General features: G+C 44.0%; 3 protein-coding genes across 3 annotated transcripts in view; 1 reads left to right on the plus strand and 2 right to left on the minus strand.

Annotated features, from left to right (window-relative positions):
• Positions 1-929: 929 nt before the first annotated feature.
• On the minus strand, positions 930-5,222 carry LOC309410385 (melanin-concentrating hormone receptor 1-like; the record flags this gene model as incomplete). Its single annotated transcript, XM_082006767.1, is given in 4 exon segments — positions 930-1,337; positions 3,608-4,581; positions 5,140-5,204; positions 5,206-5,222. Coding segments are annotated over 4 exon segments (1,464 nt in total).
• A 2,995-nt stretch (positions 5,223-8,217) lies between these two features.
• Positions 8,218-11,170, minus strand: LDAF1 (lipid droplet assembly factor 1; the record flags this gene model as incomplete). The annotated part of the gene is made up of 4 exons (XM_082006478.1): positions 8,218-8,311; positions 9,533-9,671; positions 10,058-10,226; positions 11,099-11,170. 4 exons carry the CDS (start codon positions 11,168-11,170, stop codon positions 8,218-8,220), a joined length of 474 nt encoding a protein of 157 aa, XP_081862604.1.
• A 5,683-nt stretch (positions 11,171-16,853) lies between these two features.
• DNAH3 (dynein axonemal heavy chain 3) overlaps positions 16,854-20,882 on the plus strand; it is a gene marked incomplete at its 5' end in the record, with an annotated part of 62,789 nt that continues 58,760 nt past the window's right edge. The window contains 2 exons of the mRNA XM_082006846.1: positions 16,854-16,886; positions 18,461-18,562. Of these exons, the coding sequence (XP_081862972.1) occupies positions 16,854-16,886; positions 18,461-18,562 (135 nt within the window). The remainder of the gene's footprint in view (positions 16,887-18,460; positions 18,563-20,882) is intronic.

The following is a 20,882-nucleotide window of genomic DNA, read 5'->3' on the forward strand; positions in this document are numbered from 1 at the left end:
GGCTTTATGCTGTTGCAGTGTCAGTAGAAGTACAACGAAACTATGAATTTCCAACTGGAGCCAAGTCGTGTTTGCTATCTATTATCAGCCTGATACAGGTTACAGTTGAAAAAATACTTAGGTTATTGTCTAGCAAACCACCTATTATACTTAAGTCCTGTTGACTTAGCTACTCAGATGGAATATGAAGTATTTCTGCAAAAGCTAGAAAAGTGGTGCTTGATGCAGAGGGTTTATGTACTTGACAGGACATTGTACTTAGCTGTACTGGCTTTTAGCTCTTTGGAGCTAAATAAGTCTGATATGTTTAATTTTTCCCTCTCTCCATCTTTCTCCTTATTTCTAAGTGTGGGAAAAGATTGGTGTGTGTTCAGGCAGAGACGTGTTTCCTTGTTTCCTATTGCTGGATGGAATTTGAACCTCTATTCCAGGATGGTTGGGATTTACTAAATAATGTTACATTGGCTGTCATGTGAATACTCTGTAAAAGAGAAATACTAGCCAACATTCCCATAAACTAAAATACTTCTCACATAGCTTGCCTGTATGAATCTGGAGATTTGCACTAGTGAGGGTGTTTAAAATACTCATCCTTAGTAAAGGCATAGGGCTAATATTGTCTGCTTAGGGGAAGGCTGTCAGACGTGGCACATGAGAAAAGATCTGTCTCTGGTCGCTGCGAGGATTAACTCTATAGAGCACAAGTGAATCCCCCCGGAAACTATTTGTGGACACCACAGGCGAAGTTTGAATGAAGGCTCATGTAACTTACATATTTAAATCAAGGAAAACATGGTGGAGGTTTTTTCCCTTACTTTGTACATAATTTACCTTGGAGCCCAGCCACATGAATTGCTTCCCTCTTGCTGTACGAGTGCTGATGTTTCCCAGTCCCCTGTTTAAGTGTGTTATCTGCGGAATTTTTAATCTCACTTTACAAATACAGAAGCCGACTCTACTGTACTCAGGCCTGCCGTTCCTCTCTTCTGCCATGCGTCGGAGGGCAAAGCGTGGATGACGGTGCGGCGAGAGGAGGCGTGGGAAAGGGCAGTCAACGCCCCTGTTGCGTGTGGAGTCGGCACGGGGGGCTCTGCCGCCTGAGCTCGAGCAGCTGCTCCAGGGACCGCAGCGAAGACGGTTGCTCCAAATCTCCTTAGAAAGACCTGGGATGTTTGGGGTCCCCTGCGATGGAGGGGTTGGGGCCGCGGGCGCGTTTGTGTCTGAAGTAAGGGTTCTGCAGTAGGTCCTTGGGGCTGGCTGGGCTGAGGACCCAGGTGCGGGTGGTGCCAGGGCCGTGGGAAAAGCTCCTGCCCTTTCCCTGCCAGGCTGGTGCCGTTCTGCGGGAAGCCAAGAGAGCACGGAGAAAACTCGGCACCACTTCCCCAGCCTCCCTCGCTAAGGACTTCTTGGCTCTACTGCGGTGTTTAATAATTAAAAACCCCCACAAACAAACAAATCCCCAAACAACCTATGCCCTCATTTGAGGGATGGCCTTACTGTCTCCAGGAAAAACATCTGGTCTGTGCTGACCTAGTTCTATTTCTCCAGCATATCCCTAGCAGAAACCACGCTAACGGGGTGAGGGCACAGCCCCGAGAGCAGCTCTTGGAACAGGGTGAGCAGCTTTGAAATGATGGTGACCGATGAACGCGCAGAGGTCAGGGCAGCAGGAGTGGAACTGCTCCGTGTTTACCTGCTGGTGACCGACAATTCACAGCTTCAGCTCCTGAGAAGCGCTGATGACAGAATGAATTACATAATGAAAAATGAATTTACGGTGCAGAAGGAAAGGGTTCTTTTGGGGCCAGACTCCGAGCTGGAATAAATTGACTTGCTTCAGTGTCTGCTGCGTTTATTAAGCAATGCCTGCTCCCTTCAGCAAAACATGAGGGTATAAAGGAAATTCAGGGGAAAGGATTAGATCCCTTCAGCTGTGTAGCCACGTATGAGCTGTGGTCTGAAGCTTCTGCGTGTTGTCACTTGAGACGGGCATAAGGGATTTATCGCTCTGCCTTTGGAAGTGCCTCCTGAAAAGCTGTTGGAGATGGCCTTGCCTCAGGGATTGCTGGCTATGTGGTTTTGTAATAGTTGTTGGCTGAATTAACATGCCACTAAAATAAATGGCTCCTGGAAATCTAAAGAGATGGAGATAAAGTTCCCCCACATTACAGAATGCATGTAAATAATCAGAGGTGCGTTTCTTCATTTGCAGTATTGTTGCTTGGTTACTTTATAGGAGCAGGAATAAATCAAGCTAGTGATGAAGTTTGTAACTTTTAATTTATTGAAATTAAAGTAGGTTGTGTGTTCTAGCAACCCAGTATTCTTGACAAAGAAGTTGGTCTGGCCTTTATGATCTCTTGAAATACAAAAGCACTTTTTAAGCAGCTTTAATTTGGTCTACCATAAAGAGACAGATGTTCCTTTAAAACATAAATGTGTAAAACCTTTGCTTTTGCCCGTTTTTCTGGATGTAGGTGCCTGTTATTAGTAGAAAATAGTGTTTTAAAACCAAAGCCCAGTGATTCTGGCTGCCATGTGCAGCAGAGAGGTTTGATTGGCAGAGAATGGAAGCTCAGTGGTTTCTACCGTCAAGTCCTTTCAAAATTGCTCAAGATGGGCACATGAAAACCGAGACACCTGCAATCAGGTCGAAAACCTGCGTAATACGCTTCAAGATGTGCATTTTCCGAAGGCTTGCTGCCAGCTGGGGAAGCGCCCCAGTGATATGCGTGCGCACGTGATACACTGCCAATGGTAAGAAACTATTCTGTTTTCTTTTTTTTAAGCATAGGTAGGATCTAATCGTTACTTTCCACTGCAAAGCGACTCGGTGACTTAATGACAGCTACTGTTTAACTCGGGTTTCTGTTGTCCTCTAGCAAGATGGTACAGAACTGCCTCTCAGAGTGATTGGAAAGAAATTAATCTAGTTACTTTTAATTTAAGTATACTTGGGAATATTGACTGGGCTTGTCGACAATGGCTGATTCTGGAAAATGGGCAATTTTTTTGGCTTTAAAATGACAGAAAAGTGTTGTCGTCTCACCCACTGTTAAACATGTCACGGAGCTGGTGTGTTAGAAAAGAGATGAAAACACGATTGTTCTGTTGTTTAAAACCTTTGTAAAGTGTGTTATGCTCCTGAGCCATGTTTCAGGAAAAAAATTACCCAGAATTGTCCCAATTTCTTCTTACCTCCTTAGTGACCTTAAAGCAAGAAATGAACTTGAAAGTCCCCAAATTTCAGATGGTGGCAGCGTCTTAGCCCTGGGCAGAGGGTCGCTGCTTGTCTGGGGTTTTACACCAAAATATTTTTAGTGGGGTAATCTAATAAAAGGCTTGAAAACTTTTCATCTCCTGGGGAGAATATAATTCATAGCTGTCAGGGAAGACGCAAATAGGAACACAATGCCAAACGAAGCTTCTGCCCCAACGCTGCCATGACTTCATCTCTGCGCCTAGCAGAGGTCCATCCCATAGGAGATGTGGTGCGTGGTGCTCACCTGCTGGCCTCTGCCCGCACGTTTCATCAGGAGAGACGAGCGGCTGGCTTATGGGGGCACACCCGAATTACCGTGGGTCTTGCTACCTGCCAGAGAGATACCTGATGCAGCAGGGGCTGCCCTGGCTCAACTGCAGCCTCCCGAATGCTTTCGCTCCTGTTTGGAGAAGCCTGCCCTGCAGCTGCTGGCCTTACAGGGACCCCAAGCCGCCTCTGGAAATTTTGGCCCAGCAAGATATAGATGAAGGGGTTCAGACCACTGTTGCCATAACCCAGTCTGATGGCCACGTTGTAGGCACAGTAGAAAGGCAGGGTGGGGTGGGTCATGGCGAGCTGGGTCAGTTGCAGGATGTGGAAAGGTGCCCAGCGAATGAAGGCGGCCACACAAATAGCAGTCGTCGTATGGGTCAGCCTCTTGGTTCGAGCTCTGGCGTATCTTTGGCCCACCAGCGCTTCTGAGGACCTGGCCTTCTTGAGCAGGATCCTCCTGTAAGCCACCGTGATAAGGGCAAAAGGGATGGCAAAGCCCAGGAAGAACTGGCAGAGAGTGTACCAATAAATGTCCCTCTGGGGGTCTGGCAGACGAATCCCACAGCCTGGTAGACCTCCAGGCAAAGGGATGAGCTGAGCATACATCCACACAGGTGTAATGCTGAGGAAGGAAAGGGCCCAGAGCACACAGACGACAGGGATTGCCACAGGGGCCTTCCTGAAGCGAGTGGAAGCGAAGGGGTAGGCGGTGGCCAGGTAGCGGTCGATGAACGTAGCGGTGAGGATGTAGGTGCTGGTGAACTGGCTGTTGGCATCCAGGGCAGTGATGATTGTGCACATTGTCTCCCCAAAGCGCCAGGCTCTGTTCCCCAACAGCTGGTGGATGAGGAAGGGCATGCCCGGGAGGAAGAGCAGGTCCACCATGGAGAGACTGATGATGAAGGTATCTGGGACACTACTACTAGGGCCAGATTTCTTTAAGACTGTACAGATCACCAGGCTGTTACCAATGATGCCCAACAGGCAGATAATGCCAAATAGGGTGGGCATGATGAAGCTGCCATAGCTCATCCTGCTGGGGTCACCTATAGAGACAAGTGTAGGTAGGAAAAAGTCAGCTACGCCAGGACCCCTGGTGAGGACATGCCTCGGAAGCGTTCTGGCTTCTAACAGACCGTGAGTGCTCCGAACGCAAGCAATAACGGATTTCTCAGGCACGTGAAAGATGAGGAAGTGCCTCGTGCATGTGGTTGTGTCTAACCACACACAGGCACTTCCTCAGCAGCTTTCACAAAAGTATGCATTAAAACGCGTGTCTCTAATCAAATGTGCAAACGCCCACTCTTCCCTTCCTACCGACGAACACACACATTAACAATGGAATGAAAGCACACCAGTGTGTATATCATGCACGTATGTGCGTGCAGACCCTTTCAAATGCATACACGTATCATGAATGTGTTTCAGTAAGCGTGTTCCTATCTTTGATGCGTATGTTGCTCAACTGTATGGATAATAATATCTGTATTCAGGATTTCTTCAAAATTATTGCACATAAGTAATTTTTTTCCTTCCCCCCTGCCTATACCTATTCTAGTTTATATGCTAGTGTATATTTTCACTTACCCGTTTATTGTACTTACCAGGCAGAGAAAAGTTTTGAACAGCCTTGGAGCTGTTGGGGATGCAGCTCTTCATGCTCTCTGTGATTTGTTTTAAAATCCATCCTTCAGGAAAAATGGTTCCCCATCAGCGGCCTGAGGATGTTCGTCTTTCACGTTGGAAGAATAGAGGTTGCCGATTCCTTGGCGGTCCGTGGGGCTGCTCGGAAAGCCACCGCCCCAGGCTTCAGCAGGGGCTGTTACTGGGGGGAAAAAGCAGCTCCCCCGCTCCCTGCACCCCCCCGGGCGCGAGCGACGCGGCGTGTCACCAGGCAGCGCCTGTCTCCGCGCTGGCAGCAGGTGCTGGAAATAAGCTTGCGGGGCGAGCGGAATGTCATTTCGGTGCTAAAGGCGGTGATCGGGATCTACTGACAGACTAAACGATGAACTTGTGCTCTGGAGAGGCAAACGCGGCCTGGAAGTAATTAAAATCCTCTAAATAAAATAATGAGTAGCAGCACTGAGCCCACACCTTGCTTTTAGGGTCTAACTGAGTATAAATATCTCAATATAAGTTTGCAAAGAAACACGTTAACCCGAAGTCAAGTTTGCAGCAAGATTTGCAAGCGTAGATTGGGATTAATCTCATTAGATTCTGAAGCAAGACAATCCTACCAGTGAAAAGGTACAAGCTGTGTGAGTTAGTATGCAGAAAGCTGGTATTTTCTGGCTGTGCCTGGTAAGTTGCAGCACAGATGATAAACAGGATCATTATTTCCCTCCTGTGAAGTGCCTTCTCCATTTCAGTTCATTTTGAGGTCTCGAGCACAGTAATGGAGTTATGCACGTTTCATTTTAGGCAGACTGATAGAAGAGAATAGGAGATAAGGGATTTATTTGCAAGGTGTATTTGAAATTACAACATAACACTGGAAATGTTAAATAAATGAGGTGGTGACTGTGTTATCATCAAGTCACGCTCATCTCTGCCTTATTTCCCTCATCACCATTCATCTGCTCTTAACAGCCAGTAAACTCCTAAACTGAAGGCATTACTGACTAGAAAAATTAAGATTAGACTCAACCTGTATCCTGATGATGGGGGCCAGTAGTCTGGTGAAAGGCAGGAAGGATTCTGTAATGGCTAGAATGCTATTGCAAGGCTCACTTTTTGCTAGCACTAAGGGCTTTTAGCACTTAGAAATAGTTCTTATTTCAGTGCTTTGCTGCTCTTTAAAGCAGGCACCAGTCCATTTGCACGAGGGATAACGTACTCCATTTACCAGCCAGTGCAAAATGCCTCCTCCCCCTCAATGCCCCAACATACTGCCTAGCTGGAGTCTCTTCATTTGCAAACACCAGTATCTTGTTGCAGTCCAGTGTATGCACCGGGGAATCTGCTCTTATGTTGTATTACCTACAGCTGTGATGCGCAGCACCGCAGCGTTGTTAAGAACAGCATTCGATTTCCCCCCTGCACTGATCCTCACCTGCTGTAAGCTGGCAGAGATCTACTGTAATTGACTGCAGCTGCAGATTTGATCCTAAAGGGGGGTACCAGCAATGTAAAAAACTGCGTACGTATGGTCATGTTAATCTTTGTTCCGTATTTTAGTTGGATTTCTCCAGGCTGTATACCATGTAAACAGTATCACAGCACTAGCTTTTCTTAGAAGGAAAGTAGAGAAAGTACTTTTTATGTTTCCTTTTTTTTTTTTTTCCCCTTCCTACCACTTGTGTACTACTATCAACTGGAAGTTTAAAAAAAAAGTAATTCTGGTTGGGATAAAGCTTTGAAGCACCTGAAAAAAAACAAACATTTTATCTACTTAGTAAACTATGAAAGAAATCTCCTGTTATGGTCTCCAAAGAATCCCAGTTCTTTACATTTAACTGGGATTTAGTAAATACTAGAGCCTTTTATGAACCAGCATCAAGTCTCCTGCAGACAGTAACACAGAGTAGGGCTAAGGGTGGTTTCTCTCTACTGCTGAAATGTGGGGCCAGCTTATCACTACAGCTGAAAATGTCACCAGCAATACTACGTGGAACACATTATGGCTCAGACAGATAGACTTTGACTCCATGTTGCAGTGAAACAGCATGTTGGTTCATGCAAAACTGGAGCATTACACCAATTCAGTCCTTAGGATTCTGTATTTCCTTTACAGACATGAGAAAGGGAGTAATCTGCATTTTGTGGCTCAGCAATATTGGCCAGCCAGAATACTTTAACAGAGCAGAAAAATTCAGCTCCAAATGTAGCCTTCCTAAAAGCAGATCTGGAGAAGTTGTTTTTACTGTAGAATAAACAGAGTAACAGAACAACCTGGTTAAACAAACAGCACTTTATTAAACTAATATAGTTAAGATACTTTCTTAATGCTCAAAAATATTATAGCATTTGCAAAAATGAAAAAAGTTTAAATAACATACAAGAACTTACAACTCAGATGCAAAAGGGGCAATTTAAATACCAAAACAAATATGACAAGATGCAAGACCTAACTGCATACCATTGATGTGATGAAGCAATGAGAACAAGGAAAATATCCCTTCAGAATAATGCAACACCTAAAGGTATATAAAAGCTTATACCATGACTTAACATATAAAACCCAGTATTCCTCATATAATAAAGCATTAACATGGTATGCTCGTACTATTTTAACAAAGGCTGTTAAGGCTTAAAAATATTTTTTAACATTCAAATAATTTCTGGTATTCTGAGCTTTTCCACTCGTATCAAAATGACCAACTGCTCCATACAAACTTCAAAAGATAGTACATCCAGAACTCCAGTACCAAATGGGAAGTCAAATACCTACCTACCCTTTCTTTCACCTAACTGTCACTGACTTAACAGTAGCAATTATTATTACATCCTTTTACCAAATTCTGTAGAACATTCCATCATGCACATAGACTTAGTATCGCGATGCACTGCTGCTTAATGGTTATTTTTAGTATGAGTTTTACAGCAACAATGTAAAATGCATAGTTTTTTTCAGTTCCCATAAGGAGTGCACAAAGGTTGGATGCTCAATGAGTAAACAATTACATTACAAAGGTCATAGTAGTACAGTTAAGTGCCTATGAAGGAAGGGGGGAGAAACCCACTTATTCGCTCTTTTCATTATTGGCAGAAAGATCCAAGACAGAAGGACTCTTCTGTGGCAAACTTCCATTAACTTCTTGCTTCCTTACCCGATTCCTGTATAGAGGAGAAAGTTATGTTCTTCCATAACATTACCCTCTTTTAACTTTTTGCTCAAAAAAGCTGAGCGATGTGAGATGTAAACTTGTTTGAGACTCGTGGAACATCCACTGCCTGTCTACCAGGGCTTCTCTCAAAAGACTCAGGAACGTACAAAGAACAGGTATTATTATCTGTTTTAACATCAAAGCTGTAAGTCAGTATGTCTGGTCTGTAGGTTGGGTTGTGTATTGAGATATGCTATGTGAAAAAAGAAGGTTTTTATGGAATTGGTGGGCGATGTCATGGATCTGGTAGCATGCCCTGGAGGAGTGGTATGGAGCCCTGAAACAAATGCAAGCACACTGGGCCTTGCACCACAGTCTTGTCATCCTGACAGTATCACAGGCTCTGCAGGCAGTTTTGTGTGTCCTTGAGAGCTGTGCAAGAAGCACAGCTGTGAGGAAGGAGTAAACTGAGAAAGTCTAGGGGGGAGCAGCTGTAATTTTTATTCTCGCTCTTCCCTGTGCTTAAGAAGTGATTATCGTTATTCATTCCCTGGCAGATACTTACGTGGGCAACAGGTGGCACTCCAGCACAACCTGCCAGTGCCTCGTACTCCTAGGCAGACGCTTGGTAAAAGCGCCGCTAAGGCAATGCTGACCGAAATATGCCTCCAAGCCTAAAGTACTGGGAGACATGACTGGCAAGCAGCACATGTGCAGCATCCGGCAAAACCTGTAATTTCTATTTTGGCCACAGTGTCCTTTTTAAGTGCCCCTCTGCCTATGCCAAATCTACAGCTAATTTTTGGTTCCTTACAATGCAGGTAAGCAGGGATAGCTGGGTCATCATGCAGAAAGAACTGCAAAAGGTTCACCCTCTAGGCAAAGTCCAATTTGGAAGGGTGTCTTAATGACATTTGAAGAAACAAATACTCTGAGACAAAGCTGTATTTTATTGCTTGATGTCATGTTGTGTTAGCACATGCACATTTAAAGACTATTTACATTTCCTCTTTCCTAAATAGGAAAGAGGGCATGTATTAACTCTCATTAAACTATATATTGATTTTTATATGTGGCACATTAAGCCACCAGGGTAGCCAAAGATGCTCTAGCATTCAAAAAAACATTTGTTAAACTAAGCAACAGCGGCTCACTTAGAATAAATGAGGTAATGCAATGGTACAGTTGCAGAGCCTGAAATGCAAGCATGGATCAAGACATCAATACTCACCTTGAGGCATACCAGTAGTTGACCAGAGTTGAAAGAACAACATAACAAACACTCAGTACTCCAGAAACTCCCAATGAAAGTGCACCCAGGCCACACAGCACACAAAGGAGAGCTATGCCACCTATGGCTATTACAACACCTAATAAAAGAAAATCAGTTTGTTATTTAAACAAGTTTATATACAAGTAAATTAGAAGAGCTGACATTCTACCACAACCCCAAATTCAAACCATTTGGGAAAACAGTCTGCAGTCAACTAGCTAGCCGCTATAAAAGCTACGCATGGTCAAGATAACTGGTTTAGCCATATCCTGGTGGCTGAGATTAGAAAGGGAAACAGGTCTTCTCCTGTATAGACTACAGTTAATCAGATTACTATTCTTGTATTAAGAGTTTTACTACTGCTGAGACCTGAGGACTACATACAGAAATGCTCAATTGCTTGGACTGGAAACTCCAGAAGTAAGAAGAAAAAGACATCATGCTTTAAAAGGGATTAAGTACATGCATGTATGCATACAATACCTTCCATAACTATCACACCGATACAGGCCATTATGGCTGTTGTAACAACAAAAATCAGGAAAAATGCAACGGGAATAGCAGACACTGCAATAAACATCAGGAGTGATAAGGCAACAAAAGGATGGTCATCTAAATATTGTCCAACACGAGAATTCATAAATGCAACAACCTGTGGATTAAACAAAAACATTTCAGATTCTGTTTTATCTCTTGTCACAGATAACTTTTAAAGGTCAAGTCTGCAGCTTGACCAGAGGGCAGCTGTTGCCTCTGTGTTTCCAAAGCATGAGGAATTATTGCAAATTTAGGTAACTGCATAGCAAATATAATTGTACCAACAACAGGCATGTTTCTATTGGACTTCCCAGTTCCATTCTTGCACAAACTGAAAACCCACTATCATACCCCCCACCCCCTGAAAACAAGTAAAAAAACCAAACCACAGTTTAGCTGCACAGATTTTAGTGGGGTCTCCAACAGCTATGATTTTGACCTAAAGAACTGTATTTGTTATGAAAAAAATACTGTAACATTTATTTGATTTTTCTTTTTTCCATGCCACAGTAATATTTGCAACCTGTTCATTTATTGAGCATAAGTACAGCACAGGCTGTACCTGTATCACAAATTTGTTAGGAATTTAATTATACTGTTACTGGTAGAAAAAAAAAAATCCTTTTTACAGAGGCAGTCATACCTATACACTGGAATTTTACTGTAGCAGAGACATTTCCCTTCCCCTAAGTACGTATTGTAGTTTTAGTTCTTTTTATAGCAGCACAAACATTTCAGTAAAATGCCACTCTGCTATCTCAAACGGTTATACCAGTAAATACAGAACAGTCTTCCCTTTTTCTTGATTGCGGAAGGTGTGGGAGGACAGTCCTTCCCATAGGCTGCTCAGTGTTCACTTAAAAAGGGAGTGCCAATTTTGAAAAAAAGAAGTTTTGAAATTGCGTTTAAATTGGGGTGTGACATTCCAAGAGTTATGAAAGGAGTATCATTATGAATACATTATATAAAATTATAATCCAGACCCACATTCGAGTTGCTGTGGATGGACTGCACCATGGAGTGCCATTGCTTCTGCAGCTCTTGCATTTCTTTAGACATGTTGTAATCCCCAGGCACAATCATGAAACTTCTGAACAACCAGTTCTCACTCAGCCATTCAATTTTCCTTAAAATGAAAGGTAACAGTTAGTAACAGGCTCATGCAAATGTTTTGTGAAAAATAGTATTTCTTTTGCAAAAACAGAGAATGTAGAGTTCAGATGTTAATGTGATCCACGGAGTCCAAAACATTACTTTTACAGAAGTACATCTAGTACATCATCCCCGAAAGCTCTTCTGAAACTCCCAAAGCCAAGTATCAGGATACAAGGTGACTCTCACCTCTTGCCTTTATAACATTAATCTCGTATTTAATGGTGACGGTGTTATCAGTAAAAAGGTCAATTCTAACTATCAGCATGGACAATTTATCGCTACTAGTGCTGGAAACTCGTAACATGTTAATGAGCCATTTTTTGTGAGTGGTCTCATGCTCAGAATTGAAACCATACCCTGTACAGCTTCAAAACTCTGCATACAAAGGCAAAATGCTTTCAAACGCTCTGAACATATTTAATTGTGACAGTTTAAAGGCAACACGAGCTCAAAAATCTCCCTGCTCTCTCGAAAATTTGACCTGATGTTGCTAGGGAGACCCTTACCGGGGGAAAATGAAAAGATGCAGTTTCCCGCTTGTAAACCCAAACAGTCACGGTGCCAACACCGCTCTCGCACACCCAGCCTCCGGACGCGCTCCCTCCCTTTGTTTACACCGCGTTTTCACGCAGCACCGCCGAGGGTGCGCCGCTCGAGGCAGCCACCCCACCGGCAACGCTAGTGCCCCGAGCGTTACCGTCACCACCGCCCGCGGCCTCCACAGGACACTTACAACCGAGGTCAGGAGCCGATTAATGACGCCCCGCCATGCCGCTGCTGCCATACGGCCGCTGCCCTTAAAGCGGGTCCCCGAGCAGCAAGTGGTTCAAAGGCAGCGACCGGGCCGCCACCTCGGCCTCCTCCGACCTGTAGTGCCGGGACATAGCGCGGGTCTTACCCGCTGGTCTCCGCACCAAGCCGCGGAGCAAAGCCAACGCGGGGCGGGCGGAGGCCGCGGGGCTCAGCGCTGGGGGCTGGGAGACCCCGTGGCGGTGGGCTGGGGCACGCTGCCCGTCCGAGCGGAGGGAGGTAAGGGGGCACGGCTCCGGCTCTCGCGGGGCTGCGCCGCGCTGCTGGCATCTGCCCTCCCGCCGCGACTGAGCGGCGACCGGGGCTGACAGGCCGGCCCGCAGACCCCGGCCAGGCGGAACGGGGTGGCGCCGCTTCCCGCCCGCCCTCCGCCGAGCCGGGGCCGTTCCTCTCACCTGCGGCGGCTGCCCTCCGGGCCGCAGCCCCTCTCGGCCGCTCGCCTTCCCGCCCTCCGGATGCAACGCCCGGCGCGGCCCGGGCTGGGCCTGCCGGGGGTGAGGGAACCGCCGCCGCCCTCCCGCCTCTGTCTCCTCCCCGCGGGGGCCGGCGGCGCGGCGGGCGGGGCTGGGCGCCCGGCGAGGCTGAGGAGGGGAGAGGGCCGAGGCTGGGCTATGCGTGGCGTGGAAGGGGCTCTGCAGTGCGGCGTTTAGCGGGGAAGGCGCTCGAAGGTTTCCGCAGATCGCCCGGGTTTTTAGGGACTTCTGTTTATTTCCCCTTTGAGCCCTTTCACGTCCCCCCTCCTGTCCTGCCATTCACCCCCCGGGCCCTGCCTCAGCCGCTGGAGTCTGGGCACCCTCAGGGAGCGTCCCAGGGTATTGTGTGTCTGTAGGACACGCAGCCTTGAGCTATTTCGAATTAAGGCTAGAAAATGAGGGCGAAAGCCGTGCCGTTCCTCCCCGCGGGAAGCGTAGGTGTGCAGAGGCACGCTCGGCCCCGAGGGTCCGGGGATGCTGCAGGCCGGGGCCAGAGCCAGAGCCGCGCCTGTGGGGTAGCTGGTACCACAGGGCTGTGGTGCGCCTCACCATTCCGTGTGCCAGGAATTGCTCAGAAACGTGTCTGTAGCCCCACCAGGCCCGGCTACAGGGGTTGCTGCCGTTGGAGTGAGAGGCTACGAGGGCAGCTTGCAGTGAATGGTGAGTGTTCAGGCAGTCACACCGTGCGGCGTAGTGGAATGGCAGCAGCAAAACACTTCATCTGGCATAACCGCCTTCCCCTTGTCTCCGATTACTTGTTCCCACACGTTTCTTCCCAGTCCCGCTGCTTCCACAGGTGTTTGGGTGGCCATGTGGCAAACCTGTTTGGGAAGGTGCTCCATGTGAGGAATAACTACTTCAAAAATTCAGCTGGATTTTTAGCAAGATCAGTGTATTCTACGGTGCCCATAGGAAGGCCTATGCCGAGCAAGAGCAAGTGACAGTGGGGCGGCAGGCAGCTGGGACTGTTCATCTCAGAAATGATGCTCGGTGAGGTGTGTTGCACGATGGTTTAGCCTGGCCTCTTTCCAAAGGCATCATGGTGGTGGTGCATGCAAGCGTGAAGCTTCAGTGAATTTCCAGCTTCTGCTCCATAGAATTTTTCATGCTGTAAATTACAGTCAGAAATCTGTAAAATATTTATGTTTCTCATGACTGCTTTAATCACTCTTTGATTAGTGCCACCCATGAGAGTATTGCAAAACTTAACATTAATGGTTTCATGATTTTTTTTTTAAAGGCAACCAAATACATACAGCATGTTTAATTTGGAGTGTGCTGGTCTTATAATGCAAAGAGAGGTTTTATAAAATGTGGGAGTTTTAACATATCAGACTGTCAGAGCTCTGTGTCTTTGAGGTGCTGATTTCGATGAGCTCTGCAGATCCAAGGATCTGTGCAGATGGAGGATGTAAGAGAGATTGCATATTAATGCAAATTTGGGCCATGGGCTCTAAAAGCCCAACACAAGGTACCTGCAAGAAGAGGATGGTAAGGGCAAGTTTATTTTGCTTGAACTGTTAAGTGTTTATGTCTCATTAAAGTGCATAGTGTATTTATACTCCTAGTAGACTATAAAATTAAATTTCAATTTGTTGCTTTAATTTTTTTAAAAGTGAGTACAGGGAAAACCTAGCTGGTAGAATTACAGTGTGACATAATCCAGTGATAATGGCACTATAAAGTTTAATGCCTCTACCAAGTTTAGAAGTTTTTAGGAGGTTTTAAATCTCTGCCTGTTTTCGAAACATGCTGTAGCTGTGGTTTTGGAGATAGTCTTGTACATCTTAGTAAATTATTTTTTTGCTATGCATAATTATTTATTCTGCTAAAAATTCACATATAATCTCTTTCTATATAAAATAACAGTTTTTAATGTGTGGTGGGTTGACCCAGGCTGGATGCCAGTGTCCCACCAAAGCCATTCTATCACTCCCCTCCTCAGCTGAAGAGGGGAGAGAAAATACAACAAAAGACGTGTGGGTCGAGATAAGGACAGGGAGAGATCACTCAGCAATTACCATTATGGGCAAAACACACTTGACTTGGGGAAAATTAATTTATTACCAATCAAATCAGAGTAGGATAATAAGAAATAAAAAATGAATCTTAAAACACGTTCCCCCTACCCCTCCAGCGTGGGCTCCTCTCTCCATGGGTCCTGCCAGGAGCCTGCTCCAGTGTGGGCTTGGAACAGAGTCACAGTCTCCTTTGGGCATCCACCTGCTCCCCTGTGGAGCTCCATGGCTGCAGGGGCACAGCCGGCCTCACCATGGTCTTCATCATGGGCTGCCGAGGAATCTCTGCTCTGGCACCTGGAGCACCTCCTCCCCCTCCTTCTTCACCGACCTGGGTGTCTGCAGAGCTGCTCCTCTTGCATATTCTCACTCCTCTCTCCGGCTGCAGTTTCTCTTGCGCAGGTTTTTTTCCCCTTAACTCAGTTACCCCAGCGGCGCTGCCACCATCGCCGATGGGCTCGGCCTTGGCCAGCGGCGGGTCCGTCTGGGAGCCGGCTGGCACTGGCTCTGTTGGACATGGGGGAGGCTTCTGGCAGCTTCTCACAGAAGGCCCCCTGCTACCAAAACATTGCCATGCAAACCCAATAAGTAATATTTCCCAAGCAGCACAAGTAATTTAGTTAACTTCAAAGGTCATGCATATATATGCATCTAAGTTTTCCACAGAGGAACAGTAGTTACTATAACTGTTGCTTAATTGAGCTTGTTTGCATGCCTCCATCAGCTTGAATTAGCAGGAAAATACTCATGTTGTAAACCAGCACTGAAGTGTTTGGAGAGTTACCACACACACTAGCCAAGCAATTGCCAGTTCCAGCATTAGCAGCACTGGTTCTGTACCCCGCGCTGCTGGCTTGTGTTTAAAGAGCAGCTTAGTTTATGGCAGGAGATTTCACGTGTGGCCAGGCAGGAACAATGTTCCATTTGTATTTGGTATTAGGTGAAAATATAAGGGAAACAGTGCTGTTAAATCGGGGATATCAGCCATTCTCACAGTTCAGAGAAAATAGGATGAAAAATAGCATCCAAAGATGTTGAGAAAGAGGTTTAAGTTAAAATTGAAGGCTTGCTGTGTTAGCAGAACATATACAAGGCCTCTCTTCAGGCTTGGTATAAGGAGACTGCACTAGATTTCATGTCAGATAGTAACAACTCTCATTTGTGAGGAAATTTGAAGGAGGACTTTTTCAGGACATAGTGACAACTGTGAGTGGGAGGCAATTGCCTACAAGCAGACTTAGAGGAATTGGGAGCACAAGCATCCCATCTGCTGTCTTTACATCTTCAGGGAGTTTGATCCTGAATGGTGGAAAAGTGGATATGTTTGGGTTCAAGGTTTTGAATCTTTAATGTATTTTTTCCAGCTCTTCCTAAGAGAATTTGGGTTTATATAGATTTTATTGTCCTAGGAGCTCCCCTGCTGTGTGCAGTGTTTTCATACAAGCGTCAGGATATCTCAGATGTCTTAGGACTATGTTTTTAGTGTCTTTCAGAGGTAAAATGAACCTGTACAGTTGCTCATTTGTTCTGGAACTGGATCTCCCTGACAACAGTTTGGCAACACTACACTGAAAGGGGCTGTTTTCTGTCCGTGCGGGAAGGGAGGGAGGAGGAAATTCCTGTCTCCAGGCACCAGCTATGCTGTAGCTGGGGAAACGAAGCTGAGGACTGGAAGGCAGAGTGTCAGAGAAGTCCACCAAGCTGGAACAGGCAGAGGGACTGGTAACAAGGACGTCTGCAGGTAGTACCTGCTCTTACCCTGCTCGCTCATGCGCTCTGTGGATGTGTAAGGCATGCTGGGCATCTCTCTCTTTCTCTTTTCCCACTCCTTTTGACGTGTGCTTATTTCTCATGGCAATTAATGTGTGGCTCTGTCTGCTGTAAACAACAATTAAGGGCCCAGAGTCCCTGGGTCATAAGAAGAGAACACGTGGTGGGGAGGAAACTGGTTTTGGAGAAAGTGGAAAGAGCTGGGTGGATAAAGTCTTGCTTGAAAGATGTCAGGAGAGTTAGAAAGATTAAGGTGAAAAGTAAGTTTGAAGAGGAATGGAGAAAAAGAGAGCATGTGGTTTGGATGGGAAGAAGGTTTAGTGTTGTAAACAAGAAGAGAGCTGGGGGGAGAGATTTTTCTTCTTCCTGGCAGTTGGGATAGGAAGCTGATTGTTTTGACACCTTGTGTGCTACCTGAAATGTGTCTCTAATTCTTTTGCAGTGTATGTAGCAACAAGGATGCTTATATTGAGCAAGAGGACCAAAAACTTCTAAGCAAACAAAAACCAAAGCAAAATGAAGCCAACACAGAGCCCGAGGCTCCTCAGGGTAAGTTCTTTCTGCAGTGACTGTGAAAGATCGATAGCTTTTTGAAAACTTCAGATGAAATTGGCTGTTACTAGTGGCTAGTGGTTTGACATTGGAAGAACTCTTATTTGAAGACACATGCTCTTGTTGAACATTCTTTGGACCTAAGCCATTTTAATATACTTCTTATTAAGAATTCCTTTGCTCATGTATTTAACTTTTTCAAAGATTAGGTGGCATGTAAATCAAGAGTTGGTTTAGAACGAACAATGGCTTTCTTAATAACTCTTGTACCTTTAAGCATGCACAAATCTCCTAATAAACTGCACGGTTTAATAATTTTTAAAGTACCCTAAGGCCCAATCCTTTAGTCATTAATAGAGAACAATTTATGCTGTCTTTAGTGAAATATCCCTGGCAGTAATAATGTCTTTATATCTGTATGTCTGTGTGCAGGCACTCTGGGGAACACCAAGGAGGTAATTCAGATCAGTCCTTTCTAAAATTTTATTTCTAAATGGGCTCTACTTTGATACTGAGGAGGGCACAGTTTTGTCAGCTGGAAAACTAGGTTTGGGCAGCCTAGTTTTCCAGTCATATATCAGAAAGTAATAACCACTTGCTAAAAATGTATTAAAATTATGTAAAAAATGATTATACACTATTCAAACTTAATTGTATGTATAATGGCTTCCTCTTCCATGGTGTTTTAATTCACTGGTGTTCAGATATCACATACTTCTACCTCTTTTTTCTGATAGTGTCACTGTGTTTGGGAATTTGTTCTTCATGAATCTCCTAAATCAATTCGATTTAGGAAACTCGGAGCAGACTAGGGGTGAGGTTTTGGCCTACACTAAGGAACGTTGCCATTCAAAAACATCTTGAAACACTGTGGGGCTAAGTAATTCTGAGAAAATATCCTTAGAGAACTTTGTATGGAGTCCTGGAAGGCTACCTCAAAGTATTGTTACCTTGAGGAGGTGGAACACCACAGTCCTAAGACGTATTAGATATTCTGACATTTGTAATAAAGTATTTGTAGAGTCCTTGTGAGCAACCTGTTCTTCCAGTGGCATATCCTGGCAATATATCTTCTTCTGGAACAGGGTCATTATAGACATGAAAAAATCTACTCTTTTTTTTCCCTAGTAATGCCCTGCACTTCTGTTCTGCAGTTCACACAACTTGACTGTTTCACTGTCAATTTGGCAGTCTGGTAGGCTTTAATATTTCAATATCCAGTGTTTATACCGTTACAAACTCCACACAACATATGGAGTTTTTAGTATAATTAAAAATATTTAAAACAATCTGAATCATTTTCAGTGACATTAAAAGTGTTGCTTTTCTTTTTTTTTTAAACTGATATTTATTGATGACTAGAAGCTTTATCAGATGACAACACAGAACAGTACAATCTGAAAACCTGTTTTGCTGAGGATCCCACTCCACAGAATGTCCGTTTCCTTAAAATTAGAAAAGTTGCAATACATAATTTTCAATGAAAATTGAAAGTCTCTGTTTTTTCTGAATCTTTTTCAAAACAATATATTTCATCAATGTCTTTGAAGCTGTTTTTCATTTCTCTCTAGTCACAAAACGATTCTGTGTATAACATGAGTCACGCAAAACGGTTACCGGAGTTACCGCCCCTGCCTGCTTCTGCTTCAGCTGCACCTTCAGAATTGTATCAGGTACGTGCTCTGTCCCCTTGTGTCAGGTTATACATTAAATTATATGTGTTAGCATGATTTTAGGCATCCTATATTACCAGGCCCTAGGCAGATGAAGTAAAGATTTAAATTTCTGAGTTAAAGTACTAAGCAGATTGTCAGGTACTTCATTAGAGCTGCTCTTACTTAGAAAAGTGTTGCAACTTCTGTTATGACTTGGATATGAAACCTTGGCAGTTAAGTCTGTTCTTTAAAATCATAGTTAATTATTTGCTGTTAAATTTTGGATTAAATAATTTGAGTTTAGGTTTCTGGGGAAGGAAGCAAATAGTAAAAATATTTTTCTTCCAAACAAAGTGTGACTTCCCCCTCTTCCTGCCCAATACTTTATGGCAGAGCACAAAACCCCCTGAGTTATACTGGTGTTCCAAAACAGGTTGAGATCTTGCCAGGTGCAGCATTGATCAGAATGGATAGCTTGTGCAGCTGCACAACTGCAGCTCTGCTGTGTGACACAAATGAAAAATTATTGCAACACTTACGAGGAGGAAGAAGAGCGAGCTGCCTTTCCCCACCATAAGTGCCTCACAGTTGCTCATTTGTCTCGTTCGTGTCAGCATTTCAGTTCATCTAAGATGTCTTTCTTTAGAAAGATATTATTTGTGAAGAAATTGAAGTAGTTTCTGATGGAAAATGGGTTATTTTGGACTTTGTTTGAAAATAGGAAATTTTAAGTGAAACATATACTCTGAAATAATGGTTAAAAATGCAAATTATTCAATGAAGTTTTACATTAAAAATTTTTATTTTAATCCAAAAATCAGTTAGACTTCTGGGGATGTGTTAAGGATTTGTATAAAACATGGGAGCTGATTTAGCTAGTCCTGAAATTTTTGTGTTGCATAAGCAGTAGGTTTTTGGCAGGTGACTTTCTTCTCCAGAAACAGCTGTTCTTCTCTGACCAACTTTTTGCCCCAGGGGTTCCCATGGGTATCACGATTAGCAAGGCACCTGCTCTGCACCCAGAAAGTTATTATACGTAGTGGGGAAGAAAGAATATAGTTTACAAAGCGGGCCTAATTGAGAGGAGATGAGAATTCAGAGTTTATGCTGACTTGAGCAGTTCTTAAAGATACACAGTGACTTTCTGGGGAAAATCTCCAACTCTCTGAATTATTTTTAATTCTTGTACCAATTCATTCCCCAAAACTAATTCAGGGACCTACCCACCTGTCTAGTGTGTGGAGTGGAAGAAATTGAACTGAAAAGATTCTGTGAACTTTCAGAAGCTAATTTAAGGAGTGTGATTGCAGCAGTAGGGTGAATGCCTTTTTCTTTGCTGGTAAGATTAGCCCTGTCAGTCAGAAGAAAAATGTAAGGCAGCTGCAATAATCTTGCCTTAGCCTGTATTCAGACTGACAAACTGTATTGTTGTCTCCCTAAAGCTTATGCTAGACTAAAAAAAAAAATCCGTAGCTGCATCTATAGGTTAAATGAAAATAAGCTGTTTTATGCCTTAGTATGCTGTCCTCTCAGAGGTCATAAAATGCTAAGAAGACAAGCTTAACTGCAGCTCCTAAGGGAGAGGCAAGAGAAATGGGGGAACCAAAGGTGGGGTGTCATCAATGTTATTTAGAAGTTTTTTTAAGAATTATCTAAAACTAATGATGGTAATGCTGCATTGTAGAGGGGAAGAAATGGGTAGTAGGGGTATGGTTGTGTTACTGAAGTAAAAAATCATTAAACAAGATGTAATACAGAAACAACATAAATATGAATTTAAACTAAGAGCTTTAGGAATCATACCATGTACTCAGTACATTCATGATTCTGTCTTATGTATGTTTTCTCTCTGAGGGTATATTGGTAAGAAATATGTTTCTCGATCCCATGTCTCTTATGCCCGTGAGCCATCTCATTAAAGTTTAGATATCAGGACTGATGACAAGCCAATCAATAGATACCAAGTCACCTGAGAAAACGTGGAATGAACAGACAGAAGAAATCCATTAGAAATCCTGTATTGATGTGGGAGAGAGAGGAAGATGAGAGCTGAATTTGTTAACTTGTATTACTGTTCAACTATTAAGAATATTGAGTGTTAAAAGTAGACAGGTCATTAACAAAGGCTTGAGGAATAAGAATTTTCTAAATTTAAGCAAGGAGAAGAACAGCAGAAGCAAGATGGAGATCTGGAAGAGTAGAGAGTACTAGATAATGTACTGATGCTTTCTCTTATTTATAAAAAAGACCTTGATTATGCAAAAAAATGCATGAGTACTGCTACTGAAGCATTGTGTAAAATTATTCTTATACATGTGTGGAACATTAGGATCTAAAA

The sequence above is a fragment of the Phaethon aethereus genome (genome assembly GCF_964289735.1).
Source record: "Phaethon aethereus genome assembly, chromosome: 15".
In the NCBI taxonomy this organism is placed as follows: domain Eukaryota; kingdom Metazoa; phylum Chordata; class Aves; order Phaethontiformes; family Phaethontidae; genus Phaethon; species Phaethon aethereus.